Raw genomic sequence first — 21,598 nt, 5'->3', positions numbered from 1 at the left:
ACACCGGCTCCTGTCCCAAGCTGAGAGTGAGTGGTGCACCTGCTAAGTTGACCAACCCAAATTCTGTTACTAAATGTTTAAATTGACATAGTCTGACCTTCCTGTCTCCTTGATTGGGCAGAGCGCTGAGGGACTGAGTGCGCCTCTTCACGGTCCCAGCAGAGGGTGATGGGTCGTTGGTCACCCCTGGCGAAAACCTGTAGAAGAATCAGAAAAAAAGTTTTTCAGTGAACAAAATTCACAATACAATATTTTGGCGATGTAGTGTAACAAAGCTCTGTATCAAATTTTTTTCCCATGGATATGAGCAAAATGTGTCTTGCTCCAGTACACACTGTATAAGCAGCTCTTGAAAAATAAGTCAGCTGTGTGCTGGATGCATTTAAAGTATTTTGTTGTCCAGTAATCAGGAAGTGACCATTAGTATGCTAAGTTTAGTTAGCTTTATCGTCATAAAAAAACTCCACTCTGCTCTTTGAAAGTTGTAAAAATCGCTTATAAACTCATATATACTCATAGAAAAGCTATAATTAACTAGGATATTCAGAATGCATAAGGAAAGTGAGGAATAATAGTATAATAGTAAATAGTAATAATAATAATAATGGTAAAATCTGAATATGATCAAATAAAACTATGCATAAAAATATTCTTGTTGTTGCACTCAGACAGTTTTTTTATTTATATACAATCTGTGCTAATGAGACATAGGTTTTATCTTTAACTTTGCTACAGACACCGAGAAATACTCTGACAAAAAAAAAAATAGAGATCACTGCCCATTTAGGACAATCTGAGTATCATTTATCCTAGACAGTAAAAGGTAGGGAGGTAGAAATCATTTGTGGGTGAGACAACTTTATTCAATCTAAAAATAAAAAAATAAAAAGTCAGTTACACTTAATAATAATAACACCTTGATTAGTCTCAATAACGCATGAAAAAAGACTTAATTCATAATGAACAATTAGTTTATTAAAAAGGAGTATTTTACATCTATGAGGTATTAACTGCTAACACATAACATATTTAGATCACCTTTTATTGTTCTAAAAATGCTATAATTGCAGACAACAACATATTAACATGTTTTATCAGTTTCGATTGCTAACCATAAGGAGGGTTCAAAGAGGGCCCGTGAGAGATTGCTAAAATACTCAAACATGCATGGATGCATGTTTGAGACATGTTTTTAATGAGGGAACAACATTATAACGAGAAAGCCAAAAACAAATTTGATTTTGCATAATGCCCACTCTTAAGAATGATTCAGGAAACTGGTGAAATAAAAGGTTAAGGGCCAGGGTATTAATAACTATCATTATATTGAATCATTTTTAACAAACATTTTTTAAATGAATGAATTAATTAAATATTATTATAAAGTGTCTAATCTATAGTATAACTCAAAAACAACTGAAAAGTTTTAAGTTTGCTCCCTGACCCTGTAACACTCCTCTAAGCTACAATACAATAGAAACATGAGCTATTTCAAAGTGTGCATTTACATGTACATTGTGAACTAAACAAAAGCATGATTTTAAAAATTTGATATTTTTCAATTTTGTCATACATTCCTCAGGTTTACTGTAGTACCCACAGATTCACACAATCAGATAATATTCTATTCAAATTCTATTCAAATTTCTCGACAAAAAAACAAACAAGGTAGAGTACAGCATATTTGCAATAATAACACCAGTAGTAGTAGAAAATAGTAGTAATGTTAGTAGTAACAGTAGCAGCAGTTACTACTACTACTAGAAGTAGTAGTAGTAATTGTAAAAGTAGTAGTGGACAAAAAGCTCTGCTCTACCATAAATGAATATTGTATTCACATCTTAATAGTATATACTGTCGAGTCTTTATAGTAAATTGTACATTTTGTTGTCAGATCCCAAAATCAAAGTATCACATAATTTTAGGAAATCAATATCTTGTATAAAAATATCTATTAATGTTGATTCTTGTTTCTTTTACAATGTACATCACTGAACTTTTGATGGAACTTTTCTCTGAGCAGACAGCACAGCAGAGGGTATTTTATAATTAGTGTCCTCCTTCACCTCTCTCTATTGTGTAGACTCATAACAAGTGCTGCTCGCTGCAATGATGATAGATTTATCGCATTTCTTATGGCATTGTAAGCCTTTTTTTTTTTTCCAAACAACATACTGACCCTGAAAACACTGAAAACCACATCTCCTCCAGACAGCCACGCAGTCTATGTGAGTCACTATGAAAGAGCGCTAACCCGGCCAGCTGCTACTGAACTGCAGCTTCAAGCAACACGCTGGAACAACTCAACAATGATTTGCTATACATTATTCGTGTTTTTCAGGAACTTTGCAGCACATCTGTTCACTAATACTGTAAGTGAATAATGCTAAATAACAATAAAAGTCTACAACAGGTTTGGGTTTTTAGGAGACTTTGCACAACTTTCAGGCAGTACACAGCAGGCATATTTTGACCTAAAGAGCTGCTTACACAATATATCTGTACTGGGACAAGACAGATTTTGTTCAAATACATGAGGGACAAAGAAAGAAAAAAAGTCATGTGCTAAACTATTCCAGTCAAAATCATAATGCAGTCAAGTAGGAGCATGCTACTTTGAAATATCTCATATATAAGACCACCCCTACAGGGTAGTGCTTAGTTTAAATACTATGCACTGAGTCATTGCCAGAGGAGGTGCAGGAGGAAGTGAGCTCTGGCGTCAGCTCTTGTACTGATTTGCTCCAACAACTTCACACTTTGCAACATTTTTAAGTGCTAACAAAACAGGTGCTGTAGATTCAGTTGTGAGGTGGGCCCATATCAGATACAAACAAGGATACTTTTTATTTTATTTCATAATCTTCTATATGCAGGAAATGTATTCAGAAATATCTGATTTAAAAGGTTGTTGTTTTTAAATATTTATGTATAAAATATATCATTATGTGTAATAAATTATAGGATAATTTACAGTAAACTTTTTAGGTGAACAGGTCTTTTTATCATTTCACATGCAGAATGTCTAAAGAGGTAAATTTAAGGTAACACTCATTGACAGTTTCACTCACGGGTCGTCAGTGTCACTCTCTGTCTCGCTGTCGGCCCCAGCCCTTTCTGCAGGAGGAGGATTCTCATTGGTTGATGGAGCACAGGAAGGAGATCCACGGTCTGAGTCTGAAGGGCCACTGCGTCCATCACTCATCAATGCCACTCCACAACGAGGCTCTGAAAAATACAACACTATTTATGCACTTAAAGTGGGGGTATTACACTTCTATGGGGTATTAACTGCTAATGCATAACATATTTAGATCACTATGTTACCTTTTATTATTTTGAAATGATACATTTATTGAAAACAGTATATTAAAATGTTTAATGTGTTTCAGTTTTGTTTTTTTATGTGCTGAGTCCCCCCTCTCTTTGATCTCCATGCTGTCACACAATCAGCGTGCATCCTGCTAATGATACTACCGCACCATATGAAGTTGAAGTGTATTGTGTTTTTTTTTTATCATACTTTTCTTTATTTATGGAAAATTGCAGTGCTGGAGGATGTGTGATGTAGGGTTGTTGGCAGTGCTTTGTTCAGGCATGTACAGCTAACAGTAAGGAGGGTTCATATAGGGCCAGGGAGAGATCGCAACATTACTCAAACATGCAGGGTCCATTTGCATGCATAATGCCCCCTCTTTAATATGATTTAGTAAAGCACAATTCGATTGGTTTAATACATAACTTTTAACAATAGAAAATGTAGGTTCATACCTCCACTATACCACTCAAAATCAATCATATTATCATAGCATAATTATTAAAAGAAATAATTCCTGAATTTATGTACATAACCCGCAAAAGTCATCTGCTCTACCAAAATTTTATGTCAAGAAAAAAATTGGTGAATCTTGGTACAAAATTCAAATGAGTAAGAATGATTTTTTTTCTTAAATTATGGATGTACAGTACCTTTGCTTTGATTGACAATGGGCTGTCCGTCAGTGGGTGGGGCTGAGGTTCCTGATTGGCTTGGCTCCAGGAAGGGGACGAGTGAGTGCCATGGAAACACAGGCACGGATCGAGGCTCTACATTAGTCCAAACTGTGAGACAGAAAAGATAACCCAAGGTCAAAAATGTTGATCCAGAATAATGTGTTCTACCTTCTGGCAGTTTGTGGTCATTAAACTGTGGTGAACTCAACCAATACAAAAACCACACAGAAAGTATCAAAAGCATTTATTTAATGTTAACCTTTCAATTCATTATGCTAGCCTTGTTTGAACTTTTATGATGAAGCATATGAGTCTGGCAGTGTTAAGTAAACCTGCTGTGAAAATGATGTGTTCATGTAGAATCAGCTCAAACCAGGTCAACACAAGATTAATGGAAATTGTGAAATACAAACTCAATACAGTAATGATAAAATGAGAGATGATTAAAATGTAGCTAAGGAAATCACCAGTAACCAATTTAGTGATTTTCTATCTCAATTAGACTCTCTAAGCATTTTACATCACAGAACCATTTAAAAGTAACATTCATACACCAGTGTCCACAGATTCTGTAGAAAAGGTAGGTTAAATGTCCTGCTGAAGGACACAGCAATAGTAGGCCAGTATACAGGTGGAAGAGAGGATTAAACTCACAACCTAATGATCATTTTGTAATAATAATTTGTACACTAATTCCTATGTATGTTAAGTGACACAAAAATCAAATGTGCACTATGTAACTTTTATTTTGGAGTTGAGAGGGCTGTTTGTGTCCATGAAGATGTTTGCTTACATAGAATATTCCATAGTATGGCATTAAACATACATATATGGCATTGTGGTTAGGGTTAACCCTTGCCTGTCCAGAGATCTTACCTATAACCTGGCTTGGTGACTGGTCAGACAAACAGGTGGCAGATCATCCACCAGATATGTTCCAAAGAGCACCTTTACAGTCTTTTTCAATCAATTTGGCACATTTATCTATAGGAAATTGGCATTTGCAAAACCACTCACACAATCCTAAATATAATTTTGTTATCCAAAACAAATTTTATCTCAAAATACAGTTTTACATTCAAAACTGCTCAAACATTTTCCAAAAGCAAGTTTTACCATGAAAACCTTCAGATTTTGGTCATATGTTTTTATGTGCTCTCATTCATTTGACAATACAGCTTTGAGTGTCTTAGTCCTGCTCTCAGTGACCACAGGTTTAGTGCAGCCTACCACTGGGGTTTAGATTTTGTAATATGTGATAAAAGATGGTTTATTTATGCTGAAGAAAACAGCAAAACATCAACACTACTTTTGTAAAATGTAAAGTGTTCTAAAAAATCAAACAGGACATTTACACCAACAACACACTGGATTCACAGTATACAGTCTGTAGGATGTTTCTATTCACCCAGTCTGTGCTTGGCTGAGACCTGTGAAAGCCTTTGTTGTTTGGGTGCTCAAGTGTAGTTTTTTTCTGTTTTGAGTTTCTATATTGAAAAGTGACAGAGTTTGGGTCCTTTTTCACATGTGAAGAGCCCTGTAGTGTTGAAAAAACAAGGCAAATTCAATGATCATGCATGTTCTTGAATGAGAGCTGTGTCAAGTGTTCTGAGACAGAGCATGAGAACTGTGTGAAGTGAGAGAAATGTTCAAAATAATCTGAGCACCTGTTCATATAAATATTTGAATAATACTAAACCAAGTTTCAAAAAAATGTGCTAAAACAATTGAAAAAAAAAGGTAAATGTTACCAGGGGACAGAAGTAGAATGATCTGCTGTAGGGATTCCAAATGGGAGCAGTTAAAAGTAAAAAAAAACAAAACAAAAAAAACACGAGAGCCCTGCATGTCCCTCATTGATCCAAGACAAAAGGCTATGACTCACTCAGATTTTCGAAACTGGAAAAAAGTGACGTTATATATTCAAGTACTAACTAATATTTTTATTTCATGTTCTAAATGTTCTAGTCCTACAACATCACACATTTCAGAAGAAAACACTGCATTGCTAGATCTGACATTACAAGTACCACATTAAATGAACTATACCAGCTATAATCCACAGGTTGGAGGTTTGATTTCCTACTCCCACCAGTACAATCACTGCAAAACTAGGAAGGGGAAATGAACAGGACTGTACTTTACCATATAGATGTTTAGAGCTACAGACCAATAAGTGTGTATATGAGTGATGTTGTTTTTAAGAAAATGTACGGCAAGATGCTGTTTATCATTTTCTTGGTAAATTATGGCATTTTCACCATACAGTCATATATTACCTGTCTGCTCAGTGATTTCTTGTTTGACTTTTTATTTATGAGTTTCAGATTCCTGTTCGATGCAACATTTTGAGGGCTTTTTCCAGTTTTAAATTGTTAATCGCTATAGCAACGGTCCTACCTTTTTTATCATCCTGAAAAACATTAATTGACAAGGAAATAATGCACTATTTCCTAAGATGTTTTACCATTTCATCCAGGACTTACTTCAACTACTGTAACTCTTATAAAGCATTTATGTCCCTCTGGAAAGACACTGCAAAACTGTGAAGAAATCCTCAGCTCCACACCGCAACAGCCGCTTCCACTTTCTATTAATAATGTTTAATAAAGTATTAAAATGCTCTATTTATATCCGAACGTTCCCAGCTTTTCTAAAATGGAAAGCCGCATTGCCCTGAGAAAGGAGATGTACAGTAGAAGCGGAGCCACTACTACAAAACTGCAATCTGTTAAAAAACTGAACCCAAAACTTAATAAAGCTTTTTTTTCTGTTTATTCAAATTAACAGTAATAAAAAACTGAGGGTTAACCATCAGCTTGTCTGCATGGAGATGTTTTCCTTTGCGGGGAATGTTGCACACTTTTTGTTTTTTTTAGCACAGTTTTTAACATCATATCATGGGATTTTAGCCAACTTAAAAGTGCAACATGTGCAGTTCACACAAGGACACAGACTGTCGGATTGTGTGAAAAACCTTATTTGTTTGTTTTTTCTGTATCCATGGAGACCGTGCAAGAGGCTAGCTAGGGAGCTATCTACAGACCTCTGAGATGTTATAGTCTTTTTATACCAAATGTGGCAGAAGGCTTTTTAGAAGAAATACTCTGAGACCTTCCAGAGAAAACACTTCAAACCATTTCATCACCAACCACAACATCAGAGCGGAGTAAGAACGAGGCTTAGAAGAGGCTTTCCTGTTTGGTTCACCAGGCTATCCCTGGAGCCTGCTGTGATGCTGCAGGACACAGGGGTAGGACACTTTTGTCCTGAGGGCTGTTAGCTACAGACCTCAAACTGTCCTGAAAAAGGATCTGCTGATTCTACCTGTCGAGTCCTACTGTTAAACTGCACTGAGACCTCTAACTGAGACTCAAAGAGGACTGAGAAGAGCACTATGTTTCAGCAGCTAAACTTGAACTTTCCTGAGGATCTCACTCTCTCTCTCTCTCTCTCTCTCAATGGATCAATCTCTCTCCCTGCCTCTCTCTCTTTCAATGGCTAACTCTCTTTCCTTTCCTTTTCTCTTTCCTTTCCTTTTCTCTCTCTTTGAAATACAAAGAAACAAGAAAGCGCAAAAATCTCAGATTTGGTTACAAATTACTTCAAATTTATATTTAGAAATTGATAGATTTATTTGCTTAAAAGAGAAAATGAATTATTATTATTTCGTATTTTGTCTTCAGATGTTTTCTTGGTGAGAAAATGAAAGCTGGAGTTTTGCGTATATGCTCTTGAAGGCTGTAGTGAAATGGACTGTGTAGTGATTCTTGATGCAGATGGTCTATAGTGTGGAGGCTATATTTAGACATGATCTGCACCTTAGGGACCGCCGCCAGTTTCTAACGCTTTCTCGGATTGTAGAATGTTACATAGAATAGAAAATAAAACTTTTATACAGTACATTGACCCACAGTTGAACCATGCAGTTTACAGTCCAGGAAGGTCCCAACCACCGAACCCAGTGAACTCTTATAATCCCAGGGAAAATGGCCAGATGATGGTGTTAACAGTTGCTCAGGAGTTAGAGTGATCACCTTATAGGGTTGTGACAATTTTAAACTTTTAATACAAAGGAATAGACTCAAAACTCAAAACCGATTTCAATCCGATTTCGATCTAGTTTTTGTATTGATTATTATCTGATTTTCGGGACTTTTGAAAGTGTTTAAAAGGAATTATGAAACTAAGGCAGCACAATTTTGACTTACATTTTTTTAATTGTATTTTTTCTGACAAGTAATTTGCAACATGTGTTTGAAAAGTAGCATTCAGTTCAGAGTGCAGCAGCATTAACAGTTGAGAGACAAAGTTAAACTGATAAACTAGGCCTTACACAAGAATCCCATGCAGTTTAGTTTGTTCTTTGCTAAAAACATTGTTTTATTTAAATATAACTGCAGTCAACTCAAATTTAATCGAATCTGAATGTTAATTTAAAAATAAAATAACACTGTACTAAAGAAAAAGTTATATTATAATGACAGATGTGGCAGACAGAGGAGCAGGAAGAGAATACAGTCTCCCATAACGACCTCGGCACTAATTCAAGCGACGGAAAACAGCGTCTCCATGACAACACGGCGACAATACGAGATTACTCCTTTGGTTCTTTTACAGCCGAGACACACTCACAACGCAGCGGACCTGGCCTCAGTGGCCTCTGTGGGTTTGATTGAGACGAGAGAGAGAGAAAGAGGGAGGTGAGTGGGGGCGGGGGGGCAGAGAGAGAGAAAGAGTGTGTGTGTGTGAGAAAGAGAGAAAGAAAGAAAGAAAGACAGATAGGAGAGAGAGGTAGCAAAAGATGGGGGCAGCATAGAGAGAGATGGAGGAAGTGGTGAAGAGAAGCGAATGGAGGAGAGGAAGAGAGTGGAAAACACAGGGAAAGAGAGCAGGACAGGGGAGTGAATACAGGAAGAGTGTGGAGTGAGAGAGAGAAAAGGAGGGAAAGAGAGACATAAAGAGGATAGGAAAGATAGAGAGAGATGGAGAGAGAGACAGCGTTTTACATGGCAACTAGGCAGCACTTTGGGAACTATATCTGGTTATGTAAAATGTGCTATACAAATAAAGTTGGATTGGCTATAATAAAATACCTTGGTCATCAAATCAATAATACTTGAAGCTACTAGCCTGGCGGACAGATGAATTACATCATGGCTGACAATGTTAAATTCTACATAGCCTCTTAATTATTCAGCTTTGTTTTGAGTTTAAATTGTAATTGCATAATGTTCTTTTAACTTTGTATATAGGCATACGAGTATAGCCCTTACATATATAGTTTATATGAGTGTCCTTGCTGGTGTTCAGGGCGAGTCTGGACATGTCCGTGTGCAGTTAGTCAACACCCTTCAGCTGTCCCTCACAACAACTGCACCGGAATACATATTAAACAGGACCCAATACTGACACGGTGTACAAACTAACTGCTAACATATCAGTCAAAATATAGTAAAGTAAAAGTGATACAACTAGAAACTTTTCCTCCTCCAGTTATGACTACTACTACAACTAACTTTGCGATGTCATAAATAGGTCCATTAAACATGCAGAAAAAAATAATGCTATGGTGTGCTAAAAGTAGGGTACTGCAACTAGAAGCTTCTGCTCCTCCTACTACTACAATTAACAACTGCACTGTCCTAAATATTAAACATGCAGGACTAACTACTGTCACAGTGTACAAGCTAACAGCAAATATATCAGTCAAAATACACCAAACTATCACTATTACTACTGTTACCAAGGTGTATGTGTGAGGTGTGTATGTAGATAAGTACATCAAAGTATACAAATACATCAAAGTATACATAATTTTACATACATTTTTATTTATTATAGACAACTTTTTAGCAATATCATATGTGCATTCAAATGTATATTTACACTCAATATATTAAGTTAAATTAACAGGTATACAATTAGTAAACACTGCGTTTCTTTGTTAATACTGTCATCTACTCAGTTTGTCTGCAAAGATTTTGGATCTCCGGAGCCAGCCCCCTATATTTTTTTCTACATACGTTAGCATTAGCCCTCAAAAATAGCAAATTATACATAATCAAGAGGGTGTCAGCTGGTGTAAACACATTGACTGCATTTACGTGAGGTCAAAAGTCAAAAGTTAAAAGTCATTGTTGAGTGTGTTAACCTTTTGGTGCTTTATTTTAGATCATAATTATCATGCAATAGTGGCATATGAGCTAATAGCCAACCAACTTTTGCTTGAGATTTCTGAACTTGTGGGCCTTTGGTAACCATCCTCCTTTTTTAGTGGTGAGGAGACCATAAATATCATGAAATAAATATTTTTTTATACTTTAATATGAGATTCGGCTTAACTATTCATTTATATATGAAAGAGCATTTGAATTGATGGAAGTCTGAGTACCAGCAACGAACTAAGTGATCGACGTAGCAACGGCAGAGAAAGAGAAATGTCTATGGTGAAAAAGTGAAACTATTTGAGAATATAACATCCGTACCTATTCTCATGTTTCACAGTGAGGCTTTAATATGTCTCAGAACTAAATTATATGGGTTACAAAATACAAATGCAAAAAACATATTCATTTTAGAGCACATTTCTGAACCGTACAGTTGCCAATGGAAACAAGTGGCCTGTATATACGATGAACTCAAACACCCCATTTTCTCAGTAAGCAATCTCTCACTATTATATTCACTGCAGCAGACGAAGCGATTTCACTTTTATGTAAGTAACTTTTAAAGAGAAAGCTGAATGACTAATCGGCCTTTCATCAACTTTCCAATACAGAATCAAGTTAGCCCAATGTGGGTTCAGTGGGTACAAGATAAGCAATAAGCCTAGAGTTTTAAATACAAAGCCAATTAACAAAGTAAGCTTTTTAATGTGTATTTTAAAATAATTATAATCATGAGTGCATCTGAGTCTATCCTACATCTTCTATTCTATAGGACAATGTGGCAAAAAAGACTATGGAACATTCAAAACAACCCCACCAGAAACACTACATAACTACCTCACCAGAAATGTTGCATAGTGTACTTATTGTGCTTGTTTCTGCTATATAGTTATAATTTATGAGAGCCATGGATCATTGTGTTATAATGTGGACATTTGAAATCACAATATTCATCAAAAACAACTTAATAAAAGAAAGAAGTTCACTGACTTTTCCGTCAGAAAACTGTAGTGCCCAATGAGAGCTGACATCTCCATGAACGTCATCACAACAAACAACCATGAAGTTGTCAGCATCTCCGATGGATAGCTGCACATCATGCTGGCGAGCCACGAAGCATGACTCTGTGACAGTGGTGAAAATGGGAATTGATCAGCAAAAGGGCATCTTATAAGCGATTAAAGATTGCTCAAACACGCACAAATCACTCCAAATACAACATCGAGAGGGTAAATTAAACTACTGTAACATCAATTTTGCATAATAGGTCTGCTTTAACATTTCAAGTCTTTTACTTTCTGTCATTCTAATTCATACAACATGGCTGTATCTTTTTGAAAAATAAATATATATTCTCAACCCTTGCAATACATTGAAGCAAAAAAAAAAAAAAACATACAAGAGACATGGTGAACAAATGTTGCCTTTCCCCTTACAAATAAACAAAATAGTCAATGTTAAAACCAAATGTTTAGTCTTCCTTTAATCCAGCAACTGTAAATCACAGATGCAACAGTCTAACACCTCTTGTGTAACAGCCATAATGTTAGTTTTTCCTTTAAGAAGTTGAAGTTGAACATGACAGACTTGTGAGAGGTTATCTACAGTCTCAATATCACATACCTTGTACTTAGGGGTAAGATGAGAAAAAAATACCACATTTGTTTCCTAATATTGATCATGATATTTGACTCAATTTTATTTTTGCCTTATTAAAAGCAAAGAGAACAGGCTTTCTGAATTTTATGGATACATACATACATGGATACATACATTTTTATGCCATTTAATACAAAATAACACAATCATTTTAGACCTGAATTCTGCTCCAACCCGCATGATACTGACACAGGATTGACTGAAAATCTTTTTGATTTGATAAAAAATGAAAGTGCATATGACAGGTTAGACTACTCATTTCACTAAAACATAGTTAACACAATTATATTTAAGATTTGACTAAAAATCTTCCCTAGTTTTTTCTAGTCTAGTTTTGGTGATGTGTGATGTGGTGTTTATTATTTTACTTCCTGGTTGGACACGGCCAGTAGATATGACACATGTAAAAGTAATTTCACAACTGTTACTTAGCAACCATAATATTAGCACAAGCCAAAACTTCCAAACTCTCTAAACTGCACAATACATATGATTAGATTAATAAAAAGTAAAAGACAACACCTTTATTTTGTTGAGACTGCCAGAAAAATATGTTCCTTATGTGTAAATTATCACCGAATTTTAGATGGATTTCCGAGTTGATGACATTAGTAGAGGGACTGTGATTTAGACCTGAGCGCTATTTCCTGTCTTTTTGTAGCCTACTTTTTTCTTCTTTTTCTACAAACTGCCACTTAACTGATATAAAACTATGATAAATATTTACTGGAAAAACATATTAACCTGTCAAATGCACATGAAACGTATTGCACAGCCGTATTTGCCGTGGACATAAATTGAGAGTTAATAGTGATGGACCACAAAGCAAAACAAAGCAGCACAAAACATTTTCCATTGGCGGATGTTTAGGACGCAGTAGCACTTTCTGTATGAGTCAAATGTCTTAGATATGTAAATTTAGATGGTGCAGAGGTGGAGGAATCCAGTCTGTCCAAATACGAAGAGCTACTGTTACTTCAAAACATAATTTATACCACTATATGTAGCACTACTGCTCCTGTTCCTGTTATTACAGATACAAAACTACTATTACTACTATTACTTACACTACAGCAGCTGGTAATACACTTTTTTGTCAACAAGGCTGAAATAAAAGACACTAAAATAGGGCTGGGCAACATGACAAACCACATGCTTTCAGTACAGTAGTACTACTACTCCTACTACTTGCTAAATCTAAACCCTCAAAATGAAATGATTTTTGTTTTGTTTTTTTAGCTGTGAGCTCATCTGACTGTTAGATAAATGGACAAGCAATGTATAAATTGTATTATGTGCAGTAAAATATCATGTCTATAGTAGATATTGTATTACACAGTTAGTTCTTTTTTTTAGAGAAAAATTATTAACCTGATATCAACATATATTGCACACACTCATCTAACCAACAAAATCTTGGCTGCAATTGCTGGTTAATGTTTTTCTGTACTTACAGAACATACATTCAACATGATGAATCACAATCTCTCGGAAAATTAAATAATTATGCTATAAGAGGACAGGTATATAAATGACCGGAAAGTTACTTAAAAAATATACAACAATATGTACAAATTAATAATCATGAGTCTAACTGGGAAACTGTAACTACCTGAGTCCCACAAGGTTCAATATTTGGACCAAAACTTTTTTTTATTTTATTTATTGATGACATTTAATTACAAGTTTAAAAGTATATGAACTTTCTGCTCTTTGCTGGTGACACTATTGTGTACAAAACAGGAAATGATTTAGAAGCTCTAATTAGAAATACAAAGAAAATAAAATTATAAAATGATGGTTTGATAAAAAAAATGTATTATTTTTAAAATTTGACAAAAACTAAATGATTCTTTGGAAAAGCAAACACAGGGAGTATAAGATTATTATTGATGATGTAGTTATAGAAAACACATTTTTGGGGAGTTATGCCATGTTGAATATATAAGGAAAAAAATAAGTAAATGCTTTGGAATTTTGTATAAGGGAAACTGCATAATTTAGGTTAAGTTAGAGGTTAGGTTATACTCTTATTTAGTCCCATATTTGCATATTGCGTTAAGGTGTGGGGCAATGCATGTAAAAGTTATATGATCCAATTATACCTACTTCAAAAGAAAGCCATAAGAATTATAAACAATAAAGTTCCTAGAAACAATATTAATGAACTTTTTATGAAATTGAAAACTCTGAAATTTATGGATCTTGCCCTGTTAAAAATTGTGTTGACCATGTGGAAGATCAAGAATAAATTGGTACGGAAGCACATATATAATAAATTCACACTGATCACAGATAGCAGCAGCAGGAGGACCTTTCACACGCACTTCCCTAAAACAAAAAGGACGTCTTGTCGTTGGAGTGAAACAGTAGAACTCTTTAAACAATGTATTAAAAACTTCTCATTCAATTATTCACTTGAAACATATGTATAAAAAGACAACAATTTAAAACTATAGAAATATAAAATACGAATGCAAATGATGGGTATGCTTAAAAAAATGTGTTTTTTAATTTTGTTTAAAAATTGCCATGACAGATGGTTGGGTAATTGTTATTTAGCGTGATTTTCTTGGTTAAAGGGCATGTTTAATAAGACTTGTATTAATAAGTCTCATGTATTCAAACTGTATTGCTGTTTGAACCCCTGGCCACATGGCTAAGACTGATATGTGTAAGAATAAAAATAAATAGAAAAAAATGAAATATTTTATAGTCATGGTTCATCTCCCTGTTATTTGCAACATTTGAAGATTTTTCCATATTCAAAAAGTATATTATGTTTTAATTTGTTAATCTCTATGGCAATGGTCATATTTATTTCATTATTCTGAAACCCATGGATACGTTTAACTTTTTTCTAGTTGACTGAAAAGCCCAATATGAGGATGTGATAGTGTGAGATTGGTCAGCTTGCTAAATCTAAACCCTCAAAATGAATGGAAACTGTTTCAGCTGTGAGCTCATCACTAAAAAACTGAAGTGGGCCTAAACCGGGCAGTGAATCATGTTACTCCGTTTGTGCCAGCAGCAGCAATAGTAGTAGTCATAGTAATAGTAGCAGTAATAGTAGTAGTCATAATAGTTACAGTATTTGCAGTAGGAGTAGTAGTAGCAGTAGTAATACAAGTAGTTGTATCAGCAGTAGTAGTAGCAGCAGTAGTACGAGCAGCAGTAGTAGTAGTAGTAATACTAGTAGTAGTAAAATGCCCACTGTCTGAGTCATGACAGTTGTACTACATTTGTTACAGTGAGTAGGACAGGCCCCAGAGACATGGGCTAGACCAGAGCAGACTGGCTTTAAAGAGAGCAACTCACTGTAAAATATGGCACTAAATGTAGATCAGTGGTTCAACAAGGAAACAGGGCAAAACAATCAGCAATGTCCAACTAAATTAAAAGATAAATAAACAAATAAACAGACCAATAATAAGTAGTACTTTTAGGCTATACTATGGGCAATTAATCAAGATATTAATTTAGGTTTGACTACAAATGTCTGTTTAAATCAGCAGTAAAATTTGCAATTTTTTTCAACATTATTTAAAAAAGTAATTAATTTTTTCAACTTTTTATTTATCATTTCACCCACACTTCCTGGTATAATTTTGTTAATACATTTGTCCACCACATTTTGATGTTCTCAATTAATTTTGAAATGAGGGTTAAGGGTTGGGAGTGACATTCAGTTAATAGTCAGAGGTCATGAATCAATCACACAACATTTAGCTCTGCATGTGTTCTGCAAACAAAGTCACAGGCTGCAGTGGAGCACGTCTCCTTAAACCTCTGGAGATGGGGTGAGCAACATTGACAAAAATGTATACCTCTATTTTATTTATTTATTTCATTTTCATTTTTCAGACTTGATCTTAACAATCAGGAATTTGCAAAAATGTGCCTATAAATTTCTTTGAGGTTCAAGCATTACACATATATGGGATATGATCAGTTGTCGAAGTCATACAAAATAATGTATTTTGGCCTTACCAGTGCCGGGTCGTCCCATGATGATCTGCTTGCGTGGGGCAGGGTGAGGGGACTCGGCTGGCAGTATGAGGGGGAGCAGCGCAGTGGGAGTGGGGTGACAGGCCACAGGCTGCGGCAGGGACCCAGAGGAGTCCTGATGCCCTCCCTCGGGTTTCCTCTCCCTTTCTCTGCCCCCCGACCCAGAGGAACAGAGCACAGAGCCCGATGAGGTGGTGCCCACGCTGGACAAGGCAGTGGAACCTCCTGTGGTTGGAGTCAAGGACTGCAGGAGAGATGGACAGTTAGACAATCAATGCAAATGCGCTATAAATTAATTGTATTGTGAGCAGTAGAAGGTAATTTTAATATTAGTACATTACATTATATTTGCTGACATAGTATTGTATTGCACAGTTACTTTTTTATTGTATATTCATTGATTTCAGCTTCCTGTTAAAAGTAACATTTAGGGATTTTTTTAGATTCAAAATGTAACATATTTTGTTTTAAATTGTTAATCGCTATGGCAATGGCCTTAATTTTTCATAATTTTAAGGCCCATGGATTAAAAAACTTTTTTATTTATTCTGAGGTAACATTAATTCAAAAACATTTATCTCATAACATTATGTTCTATTTTTGTTAGTTTTGGTTTTGGATTAATTGAAATTTTATTTTTGTAAAATTTTTTTTTTCTTTAACATTTTGCTTTCCAAATATTATATGTCAATTGTTGTCAGGGAAAGGTTTCTATAAAGTTGATAGTGTAATAAAGATTAGATTCCCAAAATTGTCATATCACTATATGACCATTCTTTTATTGAGTTACCTCTACACAAATTGATCGTCCTTGTATTTCTTATGGGACACCTGTCATTGCATTTCAGAGCCATGTTAACTTATAGAAAATGTGGTGTCGTGTGTCAGAGCAGCCTGGGTGGGATTCAGACTGAACCATATGTCCTCTGTCATCACCAATCACTGTCTCTCTGTAGATACTTTACCTCTTCACTGCTATCAGCGCTACACGCAGCTAAAATGTCACCACTGCCACCAATGCTGTGATGGTACTATATTTTTATAAGTTAACTTTATAAGTTCACTATCACAAAGGGTTTAGTTAATAAAAAAAATACTTATTTATTTTCTTACTGTTAATTTTTGTTGTCTTAACTTTTTTTTTTTTTTTTTTTACAGACTGCATGTCAGTAACGAAATAAAATTCCCTCTGAGCATGAATACATGTAATTGTGATTTTGGATTGTGAACTACTCTGAACACAAAATTCTAGAAAATGGTGCAAGACATTACATTTGACAATAACATCAAAACATCAAAACATCAAAACAAGAGCAGATTGAGTTCTCAAGCAAGACAACTCTCCCACATTATCTATTCACAGGTTTCAGCTTCTTGTTTTATGCAACATTTTGAGGACTTTTTTCCATTCAAAAGATACAATGTTTTCTTTTAAATTGTTCATTGCTATGGCAACCGTCATCATTTTTCATCATTCTGAAACCCATGAATATGAATTTAAAGTGTGAGTGACTGGAGGTGATTGGAGGGCCATATCTCTACGCATCTGTGGCTAAAGTAATAGCTTACCACCAATGAGTGTGTGAAGTAAGACATCATTGGATGAAATTATAAGGCGACTTACAGTCTGGAAAACACTTCTAAACTAATTGTATTATTTATTAATTTTTTTCTTATGTTTTGAGATTTTTTCCAATAAGGTAGGATTCACAATTTAATAATAAAAAAAGATAGAAAAATGTGATTTTAATCTCTCTCAATAAAAAATTATTTTGTTTTTTTGACTTACTGAGCTTGAAGTGACGAGGACCAGCGTAGACGTGTTTCTCAGCAGGACTGTCCCATTCGGAGCTGCTCCATTGATGGGTACAGGGGCCTGCAGTCCTGGGGGTCCGGTGTGCGGGGGCTGGCTGTGCTCTCTGGATCTGCTCCTTTCTCTTCTCCCCAACGGTCCATCAGAGAATTTTGCCAATGGGACGTCCGGGTTGCGCACAATGACTGGGGAGTCTCTGAGGGGTACAATGCGACGTGGGGAGGGCTCCTGGGGCAGAGGAGAGGGGGGCGTGGGGGACACTAGCATGGGTGGAGGGGTAGAGGCTGCGGAGGATGGTGGTCTGCTGGTAGCACTTCGAGGCCTGGAAAAGGATAGCGAAGAGGGGGTTGTTGGCTGACTTTGGGGGGACAGGACTCTAAAAGCTGGGCTCAAAGTTGGATCACCCACCCCAGTCCCACCAACTCCCATCAACTGCTGATCAGATTTATTTTGGTAATCCTGAATCGCTGGTAGAGGAGGGATAGGGTGCGAGTCCATTTTGCGTTTGCTAGGGCTCATTGGGACTGTGAATGTAAGATTGGATTGAAAAGTTGGGACTATCCCGGACAAGTGGCGTTCACGCTCAGCTCCTGGGGTACTGATTTTTGTCCCGCTTAAATGACGATGGCGGCGAGGGGTTAGTGAAGCAGGAGCTGTGATCGGGCTAAAGCTAGTTGGTCGAAATCCAAAAAGTGGAGAGGGGGAAGGAGAAGGGGTGGGCGAGAAGGGTGACTGATTGGATATGGGGGAGTAAGATGGCGTTCCAGAGCGCGAACCTCCAAGAGACACAAGCATGGTTGCAGCTTCACACTCATCAAAGTCGAATCGGGACAGATCTTGGGGCAACAGTGATGGTAGGACCAGGCGAGGACGAGAATCGGCCCCACGACTGCTAGTTTCACTGCTCTCTCGAGAAGTCTCATCCCAATCGAACTCTGAACTGGCTCTACCTCCACCTAGCCGAAGATCAGATGGAGTAAGTGTCCCCGTGCTACTTGCTCCACCTCTGTCCCGACCACCTCCACTAGCTTCCATTTCCTTGGTCCTCATTGAAAGATGTCTAGAGCAATAACCACGGCGCTGCGACTCTTTGGAGCAGCCTTCTCTAGAGCACAGTCTCCTCCACTGCTTTCCATTGAACTTTTTCCGAATTCCTGTTGGGGTGCAGACTACATCCCCTTTTTTGTACTTCTGCTGTGCAGCTGTGAGCGGAGTCCGAGATCGAGAAGAAGATGAGGAGGTTGAGCCTGAACCCGATCCCCCTGCTGAAGATCCTGAGACTTTATCCATTCGGGACACCTGCACCGTGGAAGAGGAGATTGGGGGGAGAGGGGGAAGCTGGGGGGTGGTGATGACTGCTGCATTTGGGTCTAGACCAAGAACAACGGGGGAGGGGGGAGGGTGCGGGTTTAGGGCAATGTGCGTTGGTGGGACCCCAATTCCCCGCACCACTGACAATGGGTTGAGGTAGCCTGTTGGTGGTGGGGGCTTTGAGAGGATGTGGCGAGGATGCGGTTGGGCAAGTGTCATAGGTTTGGCCCCAGGTATGAGTGGCCCCATTGGGACCATGTTGAAAATGGATACTTCCATGTCTTCTTCGGGAGTCAGCGGCATGTAGGGTAGCTGTGGCGGTTTGGAGTTGTTCTCTCTTTCCCGATCTTGTTTTCTCTGAAGCTCCCTTCCCTTCTCTATATCCCATTCGCGACCCGGAACAAGACTTAAGACAGAGGCAGGTGTAACTGGAGAGGTGATGCTATGACCTGCCGTGGAAGAGACTGGTACCATCCCCGGAAATGGCATCCCTCTTCCCAAAACTGACCCCATTCTGGACGTCATTCCACAAACTTCAACATCCAAATCCTCTCTTTCCTCCCTCTCCTTTTCCCTGACCCTTTCTTCGGACTCTCGCCCAGCTCCTCCAGAAGGTAAATCCAAGTCCCAGGGTGGCACCAGGAGGCGGAGTGTTTGTCGGGGCACCCAAACAGCCTGTTTGGTGCTGGTGACGTCTTCCTGATCTAGGGGATGGTGCCTTTCATCTGTTAGAACAACTCTGTATCGATGAGACACTGCGGGGTGAGTATCAACTTGGTTCAACACACCTTCTCTGTACCATTGCCCCTCGCTTCCCTCCTTATTCCCATATGGGACGCAAACTCGAGTGCCTATTGGAATGGGGTGGACTCCAGGTGGTGCTGCATCAAGAATTATGTCCACAGGAGCAGAAGTACTATCCCGCCTGTATGGATACCTTAGCAGAGTCTTTTCGCCATTGAGTTGTACCTCTAGATTTCCATACTCTCCATTGACTTTTCTGACAATTCCGGCTCGAAACACCAACCCAGAACTCTCAGCGTCATCTTGCCCTCTGCCCTCTTCACCTCTCCTCCTCGGTAGTCTGGCCAGGATGCGTTGGTTCTTCAAACCTTTTGCAAGGGCATCCGAAAGCAGGTCAGGTAGCCCCATTGGGACATGAGTTTCATTGACTACCTCTATATCGGCTGAATGCTCACTCGCTGTGTCAGTTGAGGAACACCTAGGCAGCGGACTTGGTGAAACTCTGTCCTCCACTCCTCCTGGTCGTTCCCGCTCTGATGCTAGCGTTAACGTAGGTGGGCCTGGCGAGCCGTCTCTGCATAGCCTTCTATTGTGGAAATCATCTATTAACCTTCTGCTTTGAGATTGTGGGACTTCACTCTCTTGATTTGAGGGCACCTGGCTCGTCATGCCCTGATTCTGAGGAGGGGGTGGGGTATTGGGTGCGGGGTTGCTGTTTCCAGACGAAGAGCAGTGTTCCGAGGTGTACTTCTTTTTCGGGACGCGAGCCTTGAAAGTTGCTGTTTTCCGACTTGAGGCGTGATTCGGACTGTTGTTTGCGCTTGGTGTACTACTGTTACTACAACTACTACCACCACTGTCGCTATGGCTTCCACCACTCACCATCAAACGACCCGAAATTTCGTCCGAAGAGGTCAACATTTTCCCTGAATCGACATCGGACAAGCCCTCTCTGTAGAGCCCCTCCCCCTCCGAATTGTCCCGCACTCTGATTGGCTCTTGCGAGGAATCCGAAGTTCGATTTTGTGGGGATCTTTCTCTGTTTTCATCTGAATCTCTTTTCTCACCTCCATCTGAAACGTCCCCCGCGCCGCGCCTCTTCCCCCCTTTAGCTCGAGTCGAGGGAGGAGAGCGCCTTCCTTGCTTTTTTAGTGGCTTCATCTTCAACAATTGGTTTCGTATTTATCCCCGAGATCTTCTATTGCTTTGCCTTGTTGCTTGCTTTTCTATTTTCCTCCTCTGTCTGTGTCTCTCTCGCTCATCCTGTCTCGTCTGCAACTCCAGCACTTGTCCACCTTTATTCTGAAGACTCTGAAAGAAAAAAAAGAAAGAGAGAGGGTGGTTTACTCATGTGGTAAATACAATCAGACATTCACTAAGCCTATTCACACAGACGGCTGCTAAGTCCAAGGCAATGACAATAAATCATGGACTCTGTTAAAATCAAAGGGCTTTTGAATAGGGTCTTTGTACAGTACGGCATTCATTGCAAAACACTTGGGCTCTATCTGCAAACGGCTGCACAACAACTTGTTTTGTCTGGAAAATGGAGGAGAAATAAAGATTTAATAAAAATATATATATTATATAAAACTTTAAGAAAAACAAAATAGACTTTCTACACAAATACTCCAAGAAACTCTATTGTAATTGAGAATGTGTCACTGGGACCAGAAATGAAACATGTCATACAATAGATTACTTTTTTAAAACATATATTTGTTTTAGAAAGGCTTTACATTGTCAGTTTTAATTAAATCTATAAATGTTATATGTACAGTATCTATTAAATGAAATGACACCCCAAAAATTTAATGCCATGGTTTTGTAAATTTTGTTGAGAATAAATGTTTGGTCCCATATGTACAATAACGAAACAACATGAATTTTGGATCAGCTG

At 37.8% G+C, this 21,598-nt stretch overlaps 1 protein-coding gene across 2 annotated transcripts in view; it reads right to left on the bottom strand.

The window, feature by feature from the left end:
• The window catches only part of cica (capicua transcriptional repressor a), a 64,141-nt gene that overhangs the window by 27,124 nt on the left and 15,419 nt on the right, over positions 1 to 21,598 (bottom strand). For both annotated transcript variants that reach the window (XM_033975092.2, XM_033975093.2), the window contains exons 2-6: positions 17,620 to 21,009; positions 15,813 to 16,074; positions 3,970 to 4,101; positions 3,072 to 3,228; positions 98 to 197 (exon numbers count right to left, since the gene is read on the bottom strand). In XM_033975092.2, the coding sequence (XP_033830983.1) occupies positions 98 to 197; positions 3,072 to 3,228; positions 3,970 to 4,101; positions 15,813 to 16,074; positions 17,620 to 20,859 (3,891 nt within the window). In that variant the 5' untranslated portion in view covers positions 20,860 to 21,009. The remainder of the gene's footprint in view (positions 1 to 97; positions 198 to 3,071; positions 3,229 to 3,969; positions 4,102 to 15,812; positions 16,075 to 17,619; positions 21,010 to 21,598) is intronic.

Source organism: Periophthalmus magnuspinnatus, chromosome 11 (genome assembly GCF_009829125.3).
Source record: "Periophthalmus magnuspinnatus isolate fPerMag1 chromosome 11, fPerMag1.2.pri, whole genome shotgun sequence".
NCBI classification, from domain to species: Eukaryota; Metazoa; Chordata; class Actinopteri; order Gobiiformes; family Gobiidae; genus Periophthalmus; species Periophthalmus magnuspinnatus.
Note: the sequence above shows the minus strand (reverse complement) of the source record. Positions and strands in the feature narration are given on the sequence as shown.